This window comes from Pogoniulus pusillus, chromosome 20 (genome assembly GCF_015220805.1).
Source record: "Pogoniulus pusillus isolate bPogPus1 chromosome 20, bPogPus1.pri, whole genome shotgun sequence".
Lineage (NCBI taxonomy): Eukaryota > Metazoa > Chordata > Aves > Piciformes > Lybiidae > Pogoniulus > Pogoniulus pusillus.
In genome coordinates this window covers 15,556,673-15,575,079 of record NC_087283.1, presented here as the reverse complement: position 1 = coordinate 15,575,079, position 18,407 = coordinate 15,556,673, and the positions used below count along the sequence as shown (strand labels likewise).

The 18,407-nt window shown below is 38.2% G+C and overlaps 1 protein-coding gene across 4 annotated transcripts in view; it reads right to left on the bottom strand.

Moving 5' to 3' along the window:
• Nucleotides 1-220: 220 nt before the first annotated feature.
• Nucleotides 221-18,407, bottom strand: part of ADCY7 (adenylate cyclase 7) — a 59,125-nt gene continuing 40,938 nt past the window's right edge. For 3 of the 4 annotated variants that reach the window (XM_064160352.1, XM_064160351.1, XM_064160354.1), the window contains exons 11-28: nucleotides 17,642-17,774; nucleotides 16,192-16,377; nucleotides 15,250-15,293; nucleotides 14,378-14,458; nucleotides 13,385-13,457; nucleotides 12,617-12,714; nucleotides 11,842-11,926; nucleotides 10,125-10,262; nucleotides 8,950-9,012; nucleotides 8,346-8,384; nucleotides 7,023-7,186; nucleotides 6,757-6,838; nucleotides 6,029-6,184; nucleotides 5,242-5,388; nucleotides 4,726-4,833; nucleotides 3,843-3,957; nucleotides 3,128-3,252; nucleotides 221-3,023 (exon numbers count right to left, since the gene is read on the bottom strand). In XM_064160352.1, coding sequence (XP_064016422.1) covers nucleotides 2,877-3,023; nucleotides 3,128-3,252; nucleotides 3,843-3,957; nucleotides 4,726-4,833; nucleotides 5,242-5,388; nucleotides 6,029-6,184; nucleotides 6,757-6,838; nucleotides 7,023-7,186; nucleotides 8,346-8,384; nucleotides 8,950-9,012; nucleotides 10,125-10,262; nucleotides 11,842-11,926; nucleotides 12,617-12,714; nucleotides 13,385-13,457; nucleotides 14,378-14,458; nucleotides 15,250-15,293; nucleotides 16,192-16,377; nucleotides 17,642-17,774 — 1,984 coding nt within the window. In that variant the 3' untranslated portion in view covers nucleotides 221-2,876. The remainder of the gene's footprint in view (nucleotides 3,024-3,127; nucleotides 3,253-3,842; nucleotides 3,958-4,725; nucleotides 4,834-5,241; nucleotides 5,389-6,028; nucleotides 6,185-6,756; nucleotides 6,839-7,022; nucleotides 7,187-8,345; nucleotides 8,385-8,949; nucleotides 9,013-10,124; nucleotides 10,263-11,841; nucleotides 11,927-12,616; nucleotides 12,715-13,384; nucleotides 13,458-14,377; nucleotides 14,459-15,249; nucleotides 15,294-16,191; nucleotides 16,378-17,641; nucleotides 17,775-18,407) is intronic. The other variant, XM_064160355.1, reaches the window with a different exon arrangement.

Below are 18,407 nucleotides of genomic sequence, written 5' to 3'. Positions count from 1 at the left end.
ATACCTTGCATCTAGCGCAGTAGAAGGCCACAAGTGACAGAATACTGCCCTGCCTCATTAGCTGCTGAACATGAGTACGGCATTCTGTAAAGAAATTGCGTAAGAGAAAAAGTATTCAAAACTAAGGTTGAGGAAAACCATTTCACTAACTTGATAGGGGTCTAGAAAACATACCTCCTTGTCATAAGAATTCATCAAAATAATTGCAAAACCAAACAAGTTTCAGAAGTTTTTTTATTTAATGATAAAAACCAAAGTTCCTTAAAACAGATTGCTAATTCAAGACGTTAGCTCTTTGAATCAGATACAGTGCCATTTTTTCAGTTTAAGAAAACAGTAATGCTGTAAGGAAAGTTTTTCTAACAAGCTATTTCCTCAGTCTTAAATTTCACAGTTTGCACTCAAAAGGACTGCTGAAAACAGCTATTTAAATACATTTGCTTCTTAGGTTGAGCTTTGTCTGTGGTTGAATATAGCTCTCATTACAATGGTTCCAGTTCTGATGAGAAGTCAGAAAGCCATCCCAGATAGAACCCCCCTTTTCCTTAGACAGTGTCTGACTTCTCCAGGTGTGCCTTGCACAGTCCACTGACACCGAGTGAGCACTGGAAGTGTATAATGTCCTTTCAAAACTATAACAAACCCCACTTCTTCCAGTTTAAAAGCTTCAGCTTTTTATACCACTTCTGGAAAAAGAAGGTTAAGTTGAAGTTAACATCCAAGCAAGGCAACATAATGTAAACAAAACCATTTCAAAGTGTTGTTACAGACAGCAAATTCTCCTCTACAGATAACCTACATCTATGTTCTACTAGATCTGTGACCAGAGACTTCAGAGCCAGCTCCATCAGCATAATACACTTCTCTAAACACAGTCACAAGGCAAATAGTCACCTCACCTAACATACGACATCAGAGACTGCTGAGAGAGAGCCTTTGACACCTGTATGGTCCTTATAAAACAATAAATACCCCAGAACAGATGCTTGCTGAGCATCTGCTATTACAAATACACAACATACAAGAGTAACAAAAGCTGAAAGTTTATTCAACTACAACACTGACCTTATACTGACAAGACACCAAGTATGAAACTTTCTTCTTCAGCAGAGTCCGCACATGAACCAGACAACCTCAAACAGGTTTTCAAATACTATTTTCTGTTGGAGATACACCACACACAGTTTTGACCTACCAAATCAACAAAAGCTATAAGCACAATTTTGAATCCACAGTTGGACAATACTAAATTTGTTCCTGTCTTGAAACATAGTCACTTACCTTCTAAAGAAATTACACAGTAATTAGAAAGTGGCAGTGACATGGAGGATTGCTTGTTCAACACTTTGCCAGGATGGGTTTGTACCAAACCCAGAGATACTAGTAAATGCTTTGTTTGTAGAAAGGTAAGTCTTACCAAAACAGATGGTGGGAGTCCTTCAGCTCTGTGCCCTTTAGTCATATGCCAAGAGGAATCCACCCTTATTTAATACATGCAATTGGGCACAAGACATTAGCCTTACAAAATACCATCACTGCCACCAACAGAAAACTGATAAGTGGTTGCAGTACGTAGAAAAGTGCTACTTAATTAGCAAAAGCCTTTAACAGCTAACAAACTACAACTGAAACTAACTTAGAGCAAGTCAATCTCCATGGTGTTCTCACTAATGCTCTATGTACCTACTTTCAGTATTGAGGCTCTGCTGAAACATTTCCGTTGTTTTTTTCCATACATTTTTTGTAGCTTTCAAAACCAGTTTGTTTTATGAACTGCATTGCCTTTAAAAGCTACACAATAAACCAGCTAGACAAAGAAATGCAAACAGAAAAAAAACCAAGCCCCAACTCAGATGCAGTTCTGTTTATACAGTACCTGCTACTGTTTCTAACACTGTCTTCTTAGCTCTGTTCTCCAGTCTCCAAGCAGATTACTTTTTCTCCCCTAAGTGCTCTCAAGAAAGCAGTCAGCATGCAGAGCTCCCATCAGGTGCCAGCAGTACAAGTTGTAAAAGACTCTCTAAAACAAGTGAGCTGTATAAAGGGCATCAGTGCCCAGTGCTCTTCCAGATCCAGTCTGGGTTTTCACATTTAAAGCCAGAACTTTAGAGGAATTCTCATACGTGACTGCATAAAGTGTGCGTGCAGATACTAAACAGAGGCACAGAAATACAAAGAGAACATCTAATATAAATGTAAACACTCTGAACTAGATAGAAGTTATTTCTGAACAGCTGTTGGTCATCAAAACATTTGCCCCAGTACAAGGTACTGCTATGGAGGAGGAGAAAATAAAAAAAGTGATGTGATATTCTGCAATTTTTTTTCCAAAGGAGCTCAGCACAATTACCACACAATATACTGGAGTTCACTTGCATTCCTCTTTCCATTTTTCAGCCACCTTCTGCTGTGAGGTCTGTTTTGCATTAAAAGCAGGAGATGCAGTGTTCAGAGCATCCCCTGGCATGTCTGTGACAAAGACAATGCTGTGAGCAGGTATGTCAGGGAACAACTCAGCAGAGTGGTTTAACATGGTGAAGAGTTCTGCAGTGCATCTGCCTGCATGGGTACTGGAGGGGTAGGCCTCCCACAGTGCAGGTAAGGAAAGGAACTAACCAACAATGCTTCCTGGCAGTTCCAGGAAAATCCTCAGATCATTTCAGGAACATGAAGTGTTTTTCAGACTGTTGTATATTTGGTGGGTACTTTTCAGAACTTCTTTCAAACAAATTCAAATGTCATTCTCTTGAGATGCAGGAGAAATAGGAGGGGTAAGTACACATGTGGTTTTAGAATGAAGTCCTTCACATAAGGAGGGAAATCCAAAGTCTTCACAGAAGGGAGGAATTTCTATTTTGACTAACTTCATGGCAGCCTCAGTTCAGTCCCATACCTTGGAATTTGGCAGTCTCAGTGCAAACAAAGTAAGTCCTCAGTTCTCCCTTGCCTTTGACATTAATGAGTCCCCTGCACTCACACGAATATCCCAACTCCTGTAGTATTTTACTTGTTTCCTCTGTGACCTGTTTGTGGGGGAAAAATAAAATAAAATTAGAAACTCTTAGAATTTTTTTTCTGACTTATTCACGTTTAAAAAAAGAAATCAGAATTAGAAATAATTTCTTACCTGGATTTTCCCCAGCTCCCCTGTGCTCTCCATTCTGCTAGCAACATTAACAGTGTTGCCCCAGATATCATACTGAGGTTTCCGGGCGCCAATCACACCAGCAATCACAGGGCCATGATTTATTCCTTAGGATAAACAGAAGCACGTGTCACTACTGAACTAGGAAGATTTTTGGTGTCTATCTTCATTATCCATCAGAAGTCATGAGCTTCATGTTAAAAAAAACACCTTGTGACATGTTTCTAGCAATTGGCATCCTCACTGGTCTATAAACACCAGTGCTGGGGCTCGGGAGATGTCAAGTGACTCACTGCAGAATGGGAAGCCTGAGAAACAGCTAGGTCAAAGAGCACTGCAAAGCAAAGCTTTTCCTTTTCTACCTTTAATATATAGAAACCAACATTTGTATACTGACAATACTGCCTTTACTCAACAGTTAGCAACAGGGTACCTCCCTCTCTGTCCACACCTATAATTTTCCACCAAACTCATCCAGCAGCAGGCTTTGTTTTGCTCACTCCAGCGATTAGGAAAGCCCACCCATGAAGGAGCTGACAGCACTACCCCCAGGCACTCAGCATTTCATAAGCAGCCCAATGCTGTGTTGGGTGTTCAGAAGAACTCTGCAGCACCCAGCAGTTCGCTCGAGTCATCCTCTCTCATCTGCCACTCTTCTGGAGCTGCAGAGCTTGTGTTCTTCACAAAGTGAACTTACCAACACGTAAGCGGAAGTTGTTAAAGGAATGTCGGTTGATGCCATCCAGCTTACTCATCAAGGCAATTCCATATTCCACCATTATCCCAATGTGAGCATGCTGTCTTTCCTTGTCCTACGCAAATCACAAGGCACATCGATCATCAAATTACAGCAAAGGCAGCTATCAGACAACTATTCCAAACCAGTACTACTAGAGAATAATGGATTTTGAAGTGTATGTGACCGCTCCTCACACACTGCAGAATTGCACAATTCAACAAACACTCCCATTGTACTTAGAAACAGACTGAAATGGCTAACAGGTGACAAGCCTCCAATTTTATAATGAATTTATGTCTGTCATTTAGCATTTCAGATTTCATTTCCTGTGTTTTGTATGTATTACATATGTGCATCATACACAAAAACCTGCTACTGTGAAATCAGTCTGAGTACAGAAACTGGTTTCAATTCTTGTGGATGACAAATAGTTTCAGATTCCGCTCTAATGTGGCACTTGAGCATCTCTTTTTGTGCCAGTTCTCAGGCATGACAAAAAGCTTACTGTCCAGTTCTGAGACAGTCCTTTCTTTGGCAGCCATTCTTTGATTTACCTGTTTTTAGAGCTATTTTGCTCTGCATCTAGAAATATTAAGCTAGCAGAATAAAAATTAAAGATGTTATAAGCAAGCAGGGGTTACAGACTTTAATATCTGATCAAGAAAAAAAAAAGGAACTAGGAGATGAATAGTGAAATCATCAGGAGATAATACTTTTTTTCCCCACAATTCAGAAAGTCACTAATGGTGATTCACTCTCCCTTTCATATCATGTTACATTCTGTTACTATGAGATGAACCTACAGAGACAGAACAGCAAAGGCAGGTGTCAGGCAACGTACCTGGTTGTTCTCTTGGCCTGGTGTAACGCTGAGACCAGCTGCTGCCATGTAAGTGCTTCCAATGGTTTTTATCTTTTCAACACCACTAAATTTAGGTTTTAACAAGAGCTGTTGGAAGGGAAGGAAGAGACTTGAGACTTGAACGCTGTATTTCAATGTCTACAACAAGCATTAAACACTTCTAGGAATACTACCTAATACATATAGGTTAGACCAAGTACACAGAGCATTAGTTCACAGTTACGCTCTACCAGCTCATAGCAGCAATAAAGTGCCTAAGCACTGAAATAAAGTTCTGAGATTCAGGATTATGAAACCATGCTACTGAAACCCTAGATGATGTGATGGAAGAGCCCCACCAGGTGGGAATATATCTTTCAAAACTGTGAGGCTGAACTCAAAACATTTGTTCAGCATAACATCTCCCCCCTTATTCCTACACCTCTCAGACACAGTAAAACATTTTCTCTTGCAGTAAGTAGGTAAGCCAATCTCTTTTTGCCAGAAGCTAATTACCTCATCAAAATCAGCAATGATTTCATTTAACAGTCGCAAGCATTCCAGGCCTTCCTTATTGACATCACATTCAGTATAAAACACCTTAAAATCCGGCACTGATGCGAACATGACACAGACACAGTCGTAAGATTGATGGTACCAGTCCTACAGGAAAACAACATATTCACACACTGTCACTAGTCACTTTTCACTACAGGCATTCAAAACTATGACTGTGTTTCATAATCATCATTCAAACTACAGTTTTCCTACAAAGTCACCTACTGTGCTTATCAGTGGGCAGCTCTCACTTTATCAGAAACATGAACAAAGTTGATATGCCAGAGGAAGAGCTGAGTTATTTATGAACCTTAAAAAATCTCATCTATTCTGGACACTGCCAGTCTTCTGGTGCTTACTATGGCAATATTTACTTTGATGACACAGCAGAGCCACACTGCTGTCATGATCGATGAACTTCTCACTGGGGTTGTTACCAAGGAGATACTATTTGTTCCCCAACAAAGTTCCTTAAAAGGAAGCCTGTCTGCTGTTGTAAAAGATGGTCTTTGGAGTGCTCTAAATCCTTTTTAAATATTTGCCAACCTCAAACTGTGTTGCAAAGCTGAACTATCAACTTTGAAAGCAGATTTCAGAGACTGACACTAAAAGTCTACATTTTTTCCAAGCCATCTCAGTATCATACTCATGGGTTTACAAAGGTCTTGGGATACAAAGAGTACAGAACCCTACAGTCTCCTGTGTGCTTCTTAGCATGATGTTCTGCCACAGAAGTGCAGCATACCTCATTTCGTTTTTCACCAATGAAGTGGGCAGCAACGTGTGCTGGAAGTACATTTTCCAGCAAAAGCCTATTAACATTCTCCATAGTTTCAAATTGCTCATGCTCTTTTTTGAACTTGTTCTTCCACAGACAATCCAGTCGGCAGTAATAGTCAATCTGCAAAGGCACCAAATATCACCAGCTAAATCTAGATAACTTATCACTGAAAATATTAGTCAATTTATTCAAAAAGTAGAGCAGCAATAAAATTTCCTCAAGGCCTTTTGAGCCTACATAGCTATAATAAAAATACGTTTTGAGAGCAAAGGCCAGAAAAATACAAAGCAGTCTGTATGAATAAACATTTGGGTATCACCAGGTGTATTTACCAAAACAACAGTTTAATAATGTGCTGATTATTTTTACCTTGAATTACTGCCTTGCTTTAGGCAGAATATTCACATATAAATACAGATAAATTCAAACTGGAAGAAATTGCTAGTTCTGACTCCCGTAATACAAATGCTATTTAAAAATATAAAAATGTTCCCACCCTTTCACAGTAAAATATTTTGCATTATCTATAACTAAACACAAGTAAATACATTATCTACAACTAAAGCACAAGATTATCTACAACTAAAGCACAAGATAATTAAAAAAATATACTAATTCCTAGAGCAGTTTCAATAAATAAAATCACCTTGCTGCAAGTGAGAGAGATAACCTTTTGCTTTTTAAATACATACCTGTTTTGCAAGCAAAATTAGGGTTATGTAAAACAGAACCAGATATAAGTTAGTCGTAATCCTTGGATCTTTGATGAAAAGCCTGAAATCAAGAGGGCAATACAAAGTTATCTTTGTCCTTTAAGAAAACCAACATGTTTTAAGACTCGGAAGGGAAAGGGAGGGGAAGAAGAATACAACATTTGTATGCTTACACAATAAATGCACAGAAATCTACCTCCTTTAATGAAACATTATTGTCAATTACAAGAACCTTTACACTGCACCTGGTATTGTTGCCACTAAAGCTTAAGTTTCTGTACTGCAGGGTATTAAAAATGATGAGGTAAACAGTCACAGCGATGGACAGGAGGAGAACTTTGAGTTCGAAGCTCATCTGAAGAAACACTGAGCACGCGATGAAGCCCAGTATGCAGCAGTAGGTGTAATACTGTGAACAAGGAATTTAAAGAGCAGGTTTTATCCATAAGAGACTTTCAAACCACAACAAATGCTCTAAGTTCATGATTGTTGCAATTTAAAATAGAAATTACAATCACTTGCTAATTATAGTTTTATTTTTCATTGCACTAAAAACCTGAGCTTAATACCTTGAAGTTTACTCTGTGAAATACAAAAAGCTAAACAAAAGGCATCACACCAACATGAGCAGTACCACATAAAAACTGAGTGTTGAGAATTTAACTTCAGAAATCTGTTAATTTAAGCAATTATTTAAAATTCAAGACTAACCTAAAGTAGGTTTTGCAACTTTAAGCAGACACCAGATACCCATCTCCCCCACATGTAAGCTCTCTCATAAGAACTTTGACAACAATAAGCACTACTTAGCTTAAGCCATTATCTAGCAGAATCACTGAAAAAATCTCCCCGAGGAATCAGAGATCAGCATGCAGCTGGCAGCATTAAACTGTCATGTGATATGAAGTGCCCCATGCAGACAGGATTGCTCCCTGCAGTAGCAGGCACAGGTATATGACACTGAGCTAGCATACTTTGCTCTACAAAACAATTCCACAATTACCTCAGCTTCTGCTCAAGAGCTTATTTCTCTGTATGTACAAAGCACAGGCTTTCACCTGTAATAGCACAGATCTAGGAGACTCTTAGCCAAACAGTTAAAGATTCTGCTATACAGCATCTTATTATACCAACTCTGTCATCCTAAAGGCATAGGGTCTAACCCCCAAAACGTAATGGATGTTCAGAGTCATCATCCTAAAGCCAAACCTCTGAGAAAGAAACCACTATGTAGAGAATGCTGACACAGGTCTGTGGGCCATTTGAGCCCTTTCACTATCAAGATGCCTTACTGGGATGCTTTCAAGTACATCTCTAACTCAAACAATCATCACCCTCTTCTACAGCTTTTTTCATAAAGTTTTAGATATACTTTTCAGTCTAACATATCAAAAGAGTGCAAAGCCCTACATCAACAGCACCTGGAACATCTTGATTTCATGAAGAACTTTGATGTCAGATATCAAAAAAGCCATGCTTTACATGGCAGCAGAGCTCGCCAGTTATCAGTAATACATATAAAATGTTCAAACATCTGGGGTTTAAAATAACACCTACTCACTACTTACAGTTTCCTCAACAAAGGACTGAGTTGTGTTTCCAAAGGGCTGATGGACAAACATGCAAGAACAGAAAATTACAAGATGAATACACTGTACATAGTATACATGTGTAGTTTATCATTTGTCATAGGGGCTTGAATTAAAGGGTCCTCATATAGTTTGCTGCATTTTGTTCAAAATCATGGCCACCATCTAAAGGGGCACACACATGACAAAGAAGCATGCCAAATGTTTGGATGATCACAAAATAGAATGCTGCTTTGTAATTTAAGAGCTAAAAAAAATAAACTCTCAGAAACAATACTTCTGTGTCATTAGTAAACACTGAATCTATCCCTGGGGAAAAGCTAGAGAACAACTTTCAAAGGTGCTGAGTAACCAAAATATGCTAAGAGTTCAGCTTTATCCACAAATACTCCAGACTTTCAAAAATCTCTAAAAGTTGCACAGTAAAGCCATAGTTGACAACAGAAAATATCCCTAGAACTACTCCATGGCATGAGTAAGCTTTAAAAGCTCTTTCTTCTTATAAAGATAAAAAAGTATCAAAATGCAGCCACCCAAAACTGATTTCACTCCAGGCTTAGAACTGAAGCAGCACTCTACTCACATAGGTGGTAGCACACAGGTCATTGAGTCCAGTAGAGTTTGCAGGTTTGTTCTTTTCTGTAGTCTTGATTTATTGGGGAAACCAAACAAATATCATACAAACTTATTAGCAAGCAGTCATTAATTTCCCTTTTTTTTTTCTCTCCATATATAATACAACGTGTCCTGATCTGTCTGCCCTTTCAGAGCTGCTGCAATATAGATGTTGGTATACATCCCATTAAAAATATACATACACAAGGTTAAAGTTGTGAAGTATTTATTTATTGTTAAAATTGGGGTAGATTTTCACATTATGGTTATGTTAATTTAACAGCCAACTGAGATAAACATGTGGTTCTGTCTCACACCCTCTGTTCCTGTTTTCTTCTAGGCTGTCTCTGGTGGTGTTCATGTGACACCACTGTGAGTCAACTTAAGGACCTCAGCTAGCAGAAAAACAACTTTACAGAAGAAAATTAATCATTTTCTGCAGTATAGCTCCCAGAATTAAAACTCTACATGGCATCAGAAGACTGGCATGTGTATTAGAAGAACATCACTTCCAATAGCTAGCTATCAGATAGGTTTTACTGTTAACATTATGCACCACTTAAAGCTTGTTTAAACAACAACAGAAAACTAAAACCCAACCACCACACGCAGTGGAGTGGTCCTGAGCATGAGGTTACACCAGAGGGTTGTTTTTCAAATGTATGTAGTGAAGGTGCAACTAAAGACTGATACTATTTACGTCCTGCTCTAGCAGTAGCTGCCCACAGTGGCTTTGGATTTAAAATAGAGCTAAACTAAAACTATATTCCTCCCCACTAGCTGCATTATTACTAGCTACTAGACAACAGCACAGTGAACTGCTCAAAACTTCTACCTGCTGCAGCCAAACACAGTACAAAAAGAAAAAAAAGGGAAAACCATCTTACTGATGATAGTAATTGCAAATGCCACCTTGAAAGCAAGAAAAGGTGGTGTATGCTAGAACTCAGGTCTGTCACGTGTACTTTGAGCTCTACAAACTGGGAGCTTTCCATTTTAATGCTTTTACTGAACATCACGAGCTCTCCTCATGTAAATCAACTCACACTGCAAATACCAGAAACAGTAATAAAAAGCACAGCTCGATAAAAAGCTACTTAAATTGATGTAACAAGATGGTCCCAGAATAATGTGATTACTTACCAAATTAAAAATGGCTATAATCAGCAAGGCCCCTATAGTGATGACTGCTAGAGGAAGCCTAAGCAAAGGCATGGTTTCCGCCTTTTCCGAGATGGCACAAAGATGGCGCAGGAAAGGCCACTGCTCAGAGTAGCTCTTCTGTAAACAAAATCAGTGTTTCAGCAACGTGGATAACGCTTGGATACATGGAAAGGAATATTTCTGAATCTGGGGGAGAGTGCCAGGAGTGAAATCCTAATTTCAAACTCTGAAACTACTCATTCAGCCTAATGCTTTTCCACAACTGGCAACAGAGATAATGCTTCCTGGCTTCAGAGAACCTGGGTGCTGAAACATTCTGATGTTCTGCTTTGAAAATACAAAATTAGGATGTGACTGAAAGTTCTAGGAAAAGATTACTAAAAATGAGATAACCTATGTTGTATTTTTCAGTTACAGAGCTGTAACATTATACCTGGAAATACACTTTCAGATCACTAAATCCAAACCAGTTACAGATGGTCCCTTTCTTGCTCTCCTTACATCTTCCATTTGTCACTAAAGAGAAAAATACCTCATAAAGCATATTCTTATGACAACTGCAAGCATCATTTAAGGATGCCATACCAAAACACTCCCAATGTAAAGCCAAAGTCTGATGTCATTCCTATCTTGGAATTTTCTTTTTCCTTTTCTCCATGTGTTTTTACATATGCAGATACCATATGTGCATGTATACCGCACACCTCTCTGTCTCCACATAGCCACATACACACACATATTTATCTCTCTCTTTAAAAACCATGCATAAAATCCATACATGCTAACTGTACTTTTAAATTAATAAAAAAACTTTATCCCAGATACACAATCCCAGTTATTTTTTCCCCCATTTACACAAGCTGAATCTGACTCTGGAAGAGATCATTTCTTTCTGTGTCTGTTTCCCTGGCAGACCACTATCACCACTCTGAAAACAGCATGATGGCAGCATGCTCCCACCAGAAATTCAGGACTCCCTCTCACCTTTCGTCTAGCTGACTGTGAGGAAGTCTAAAATCCACTCCCTCCTTCCACCCCTGCCTCCAGATAGTGAGAATCACAGAATCAGTCAGGGTTGGAAAGAACCGCCAGGATCACCTAGTTCCAGCTGTTGGACTGGAGAAGGATTTTATTTCATATCACTGAATTCTATGTCACTACAGACTGTTTCTGTGTCACTATGTATTTTAAGTGGTAATTGCATTTAATAATGCAAAGAAAAAGGAACTAAAAGTGCCAAGTGTCCTAATTGATGTAATGGTGAATTTGGAATTCTATCAGCCATGAAATTGCTGCCAATAAATTATTCATATGTTTGCAATTTTCATGGGGCTTTATAAATGATTATGAAAAACTAATCATGCATTCAAACTTTTTTTTAATTTTAATATTGTTTCCAGTATAATAAATATCAGGATTTAGAACCAAATTTACTGTTAAAGACAAACTCGGCAGGTGTTTTATTGTCCTCCTCCCTTCTATTGATCTATTCAGGCACCCAAGTAATAACAGTGAGATTTTCGGACATGAATTTCTGTTTCAGGCAGTGAAATCTTCTGGTAGCCTGAGGTTCAAGTCTCCTAGGACTACTATTGAAATGAGCAGCATCATTCACCATCCAAAAAGATACACCAAGCTGCAGAATTACATCCATCCCCCTTTGAAAATAAGAAATTTTGTTTAATCATAAACTTACCATGCATTTGTCAGCAAAGCACACAAACAGCACAAGGACAATGGTGACTGCAACGATGCCAAAGGAAATTCCTAGTTTCACAGTTCTGAACAGAAGAGAAAGCATGAAAAAAAATGTTAAATGGAAAAAAGTTTCTGAACTCAATCCAGACTAATGTTGCTCTGAATTTAGATAGCATTTTTCTCACAATAGCACTGGGTGACCGTAACATTGCACAGGTTATTGTTGTTCTGTTGCACAAATTCTGATGTAAGATATTCCATTCCTTGCTGAAAGCCTGAGCCACTAGTCTATCACAACAATCACACAGAACAAATAACAGCCACTAAAAAACACCAAATATGCCATAAATCAAACACACACTTTGTCAGAGGTATGAGAACCTCTAAGTTCTCTCCATGTATCTCTACAGACAAAATGACGCCTGAGCAAATTAACCAGCTAACCTCATTTTCCCATTGCTCACTCCATGTGCTTACATTCAACACTTCTCTTAACACAGTATTTCTCACTTAACAGACCATCCCCCTGTGTGTGCTAAACAAACACAATATTACAGGAATTTTTCTACTTCATTTTCATACAGCTATCTAGGTTCTTATGCTAACACCACAAATGCACTCCTTTATTAAGGGGTAGATTAATCCTAAGAGGTGTCTGCTTTTTAAATGTAAATTCCTATGTACTCTAAAAGACTTGAAAGTTTCATATACACAAGTTTCATTTTAGCTATTGGTTAATTAGAATGATAAATTATTAAAGCACTGACACTTACGCTGGCATTATAAACATCTGTACCAGGAATATACAGAGGAACACAAAACTGGCACAGGCGAAGTAACTCTTCAGTTTCAGAATAGGAATGGTGCGATACTGAAACAGCATAGAATAAATCTTAAGGATAAATACAGGGGTTTCTACAACTCTGTTACATTTTTTGATGACAGATAATTGCAAATGTACTCTCTACTTCTAGAGGCATACACAGAACTAGAACAAAAGAAAGAAGAACATCAAATTCACTTGAACATCTATCAAGAGAATCAGCCCAGTCCAAAGGATAATTTCAAATCGAGAGAGAAATCTACTACCTGTATAAATCAGCACTTCTCAGATGACTCCATTCAAAATCCTTATACAAAAAGCAACATAGATATACACATGCCCAGAAACTACAGAGTACACTACAGTACAGTAAATTAAACAAGCTATATTTTATATATAAAGAAATAGTACACTGTACCTAATAACTTAATCAGAATTGCAATGAAAGAACCACAGAAGGCAAAGTGGGTGCAGAAATACTTCCATTTAAAAAAATAAAATCTCATTTGTGAGAGAAGTTCTTATATAGTAAGGCTGCCAAACTCCTTCTAACTCTCTTATGGCAAGAATAGAGTCAATCTTCAATCAACAGAATTTGCATTCTGAAGGAAGAATGACCAACTCAAAATACAAGAAAAGAGTTTCAAATACATTCTTGTGCTGCTCTGAAGCGCAAATCAAAGACCAAAAAAAAAAGGATTATTTTGCTTTTACCAACCTCTTTTTCAAGACCAGGATCTGCAAAAATCAGTGAAAATCCACAGAAGTCATCTGATTTGCCACACCAGGGACTGCATTTAGAGAGATGTGTTACAAAGTGTGTGAAATAGGGCAAGGAGGCAACACAAAAGCATTGATGTACTTGAGGTTCTGCAGAATGGAGGGTAAGCGTCACTGTTTTACACATATATTACAGCTCTGCAAAGTCTTTCTGTTTCGTAGCATAACATATAAGTAGTTATGTTTTCATGCAGCTGATAGATGCAGAACACTGTCATAGACAGCAGCATCTGCCATTTATGTGCAAAATCAAACCCCAGACCTTCCCTAAGGTTTGCAAATAGGAAAGTATAATAGCAGATCTTAGAGTTAGCTCACAGCCTCTAAATACTTCCCCTAAAAAACACGAAGAACAACCAAAGCACAGAGTTAACAACCTTGGTATAATTGAGGTGAAAGCTTTTTCTTCTCAAATTCACTGGTTTACATTTGATAGGAATTTAAATATTGTATTTTAAATTAAACCAGCAAACAAAACCCTGTCTTTGCATGCTTTTAAATGCAAATAAAATGCCAAAGGCACCACCTGCTACTGACAGACCAATTACCAATAAAGACACTGAAGCAATTTTATTACTAACCTTCAAACTGTTTTCACTTATTTTAATAAGCAGAACACAAACATTAACTTCCTATACCACCCTACACTGCAGCTTGTCTCATTACTTCAGACAATCATAAGAAACAAAGCAATAATTTCTCTGTTTTGTGCTACTATGCCACACTGAACAGCTAAGCCAGCCACTGGCTTCTTGCTGTAACAATGCAGTAATGCTCTCATTAAACTTAAAGCCAAAAAGGAATTAAAATAAGTAAACAAAGACCAAGAAAGGATAAATTCTAATTTTCTGAGAATTTTATATCTAGGCTTAACAGTAAAAATGCAGGATATTATCAAAGAGAAGATAAAAAAAAATACAATACTGCATACTTGGTTGAACTGAGGCCCTCAATAGTTGACATCATTTCATCATAAATATCTTCCTCTATCCTTCCCTTCTGAGAGGAGTTTCTAAGAATGAAATGAAGTGGACATCACAAATGCTGTTCAAATAATTAATGGCTGGAGGACTGTACTTGTCAGCACACAAGTGGGGTAAGCAACCAGGGAAAAGTAAAACAAGAGTTCCTCAAACTGATAAACATACATATCCACGAGCACTTTACTAAATATTTGTCTGGTTACTCAAAGCATCCATTAGTTTTCAAGCCAAATGAATGTTTCACAAATGAAAATCATCCAGTTATGAACCCAGGCAGGTACCATGTAAGCATTTCTACATGTAGTGCCTATTTCTCATTACACTACCATGGCATACTGCAATCCTACTGACCAAATACCTTGTAAAATATATTTATTATATGTTATTATGTTAACATTTATTTTGCATTATAATATTTACAAACAACTCCAGCACCTATGAGCAAGAAAACTAAAAGCACAAACAGTTACAATATGTGTGTGTATACAATATATGAGGTGCTTTGATTTGTTTTCCACTGCTTTTTAGGCTTCTTATTTCCCTATTCCCTTCCATCCTGCTACAGTCCAAAAAGCAAAATGCAACCTCAGTGACTGAGAGGCCCATAAGATGAATGGAGGGGAAACTTCCTTTTAGAGTCTCCTAACAATAATAATGTGAATTGAGAAGTTTTTTAAAGGCCAGAGATTTAGCTTAACTTAATGCAGAAAAACCATACACACAGTGATTAACTAATCAGAAGAACATATGCTTACAGTACGCTGGACTGCAAGAGAAGACTAGGATGATGTATATCAAAAAAGAGAAAGTATTGACGAACCTGTCAGCAGCTCTCTGGCGCCCCGTGGAACACAAAGGTATTTCCTAAATCAGATCAGGAATTAAGAGTATGTTACATGCTCAGTAAATGCAAACAACTGTTGAGAACAAACTTCAGGAAGCTGCCCAAGTGATTTTTATTCGCAAAGGACTGACTTATCAAAATCAACCTTCCCAGTAATGTTGTTTTCTTTAACAAATGACTAGTTTCTGAGAAAAAAAATGTTAGAACGTAACTGGACAGATCTTCCCTTGTATTTTTCTCCACACACTAAAATCGCTAACAGCAGCAGAGACAAGTAGACTGGAAATCACCACCAAAAGTCTGAATGGGCAGATACTTAATTCAAAATTTACTACAGGCATCTGTCCTCAGAGAGTGGCACAGCCCTCTTGCACATCCAGGGACACAGCTTGACGTATGTACATCTTTCAGCTTTTGGGAAGGGTAGATGGAAGGGGAAAAGAAAAAAGGGGAAAAAAAAATTCTTAAATTTTAAATCTTAAAAATCTTAAGAATACTTTATCCTTTTTTTTTTTTTTTTTAGTGATAAAACCCTATTGTAGGAATAGCATGCAGAGGGACTCTGTTTTCTGCATACTTTGAGTAAACACTGAGTACATTGGGAGTCTGCAATAAATTATCTTCTCTGAAAAATAACTTGTAGCAAGCAGGATCCCAAGATGAAAACAATATTAAGAAAAAAATATTATTTTGAAGATTTACTCTGAAGACAGCATGCCAGAGATTGCCAGAGTATGAAAACTGTTAAGTGCTGACAATTGTTGCACAGATACCTTCTTATTTCTGTATATAGGTTTAATACCAAAAGTAACAGCAGAAATGCAGCCACAAGAACAATGTCAGACTTGGAAGTTTCACACCCTAGATATGAGGAGCAGATTGCAATTGTAGGATGTCAATTACTGTTTCAAAGCTCACCTTTCTTCGCCTTCCTTGTGAACTTGAAGAGTCACTGCTCACACTTTCTCTGTGGTTCAGGTGGGCAAAGGGCCTGGCTGCTCCCCAGGACTCTAAGTAACGTGTCATCCGCACAGACGCTCGCATCTTCAGTCCGTCATTAACTCTTGTTTTAGGAAGATGATTATTTGATGTGCATTGTTTGGACTAACAGAAAAAACAACGTCATTCAAACCCCAGAAAACTATACAAATTACAAAGAAACGAAGCTGTGTGCACTTAAGTCCTCTGGCTCTATCTAACCTAGCTATTTAGCTGATTCTAATCACATGCCAGCCATGTCAGCCAACCTCAATTCCTTTATCTTGTGTAATTATCATGTTCTAAAGCATACCATGACACAATGATTTTGCTTCAACTGTCTTTACAAGCCTTCACTTGTAATGCTGCAACATTCAAATTTTCTGACATAGTTATGACGATGAGAGAGATCATAGGAACTTAAGAACAGATAAAGTTTCCTTGCAGTCAGCACAACAGCTGGGAAGAAAGATTCCCAGGTCCTGAGCCAGCACATTTCAAAGCAGTGGTTAGTAGAAGAGCCTACAAAGGACAGACTCAACTTTAGATTGTATCCCAACATCACAGGTGAAGAGTTAAGCTGTATATATGGGTATACAGCAATGTTCTTATGTGTCTATGAAGAACTACAGAATACATCACTGACTGGCCATTCTTTAACATTTCACAGGTATCCTCTACTGAGCAAGGACCATTTCAACTGACTTGGGTTCTTATTCTGAGAATATGTTCTGCGCACATGCTAGAGGGGTTGCAGTACGTAAAACATCCAAAGACGCCATTGAATTCTTGCCAATTAAAAGTAGCTGTACACTATTCCTTCCTGTGAAGATTCTGAAGAAGTCTACCATTTTCATTCTTTTCTTAAAAAACATTGTGGGGCTTTGTTTCCATCAGCCACAAGCCAATTCAAAACAGCCATACTCCAGGTGTTTGCAATTACCTGCCTCTGTAGGGGCAACCAACAGTTGTTAACTCTACACTTTACAAAGAAGGTGGATCTCACATCCAAGATAGTGAGGAAGATGATGTCAGAAGTATTTTGCAGGAAATATTTTAATCTGAAAAAGGCCTTACAGTACAGGTATTCTTTCACAACTTCATCTCACTCTTTGACCTGGGTTTGAGTGACATACTTGACGCAACCTACGTGGACCATGGATGAGGTTTCAGAATAACACTTATTACCTTCAAGGTAATGGACATGCCATAAAACAGTAGGATGTGATTTCAGATCTGAAGTCCTGAGTCCAAGCTACTCAGATGACTCATACCATGCTTTTTAATTCTTTTCCTGAATTAAAAAGGTGTATGCATCACAGCCACCTTAAGTACTTAAAGCATATGTACATTTTTGAATAAATATACACCTTTAAAAACATAGACATACCCTTGGATCAACCACTAAATAGGTTTTGATATTCATGGATTCAAGGTAAGGATCCCTCAGGTGTCCATTTCCTTCTTCTACTTCATAAGCCTTGCCTAGGTGATTTAATGTTGCTTCGGTGATGTGTACACGGCTGAGAAGGGGGAAAGAAGAGGAGACCCAAACACAGAAAGGTCACATTAAGTATTTCATTCACATTTCAAGTGTCACTGCTGACTTTACTGCTTTTCAGCCTTCTCACGCTTTGGCAGACAACTGCCAGTACTTAAAAGCATAGTTGCAATCCTTTACTGCAGTTCTTTGTTGCAGATCTTTCATAGCATATATATACTAGAAAACACCCACTTTCCTTTGGCACACAGGGGCTGAACACCGTGCTATTGGTCCTACACTCCATCAGCACAGAGCTGGGAACAGAACACTTGCAGAAGGAAAGCTGACAGTGTACAGCACTCCTGCTTAGCTACAGAGAGCAAGGAGATCACTGTCCTGTCCACCTCTACTTCCTTGTGCTGTATGTAGATTTGTCTGAAGTCAAAAATTAGAGGCACTGGCTGTAACTTCCCACATAAATACTTTTAGATGTAGAAAGTATGAGTTCTGGAATATAGAGGATGCATGGTTTTATTTGTTTAATGGTAATTGTCTCAAACCTCTGTTTTTTCAATTGTTACCTTGATTATGCCATTTGCAGACAAGGGAAACCTTCAAATCTGACATTTTAAAACTTTAAAGCACCATTTTCTCCCACAGAGACTGTGGCATT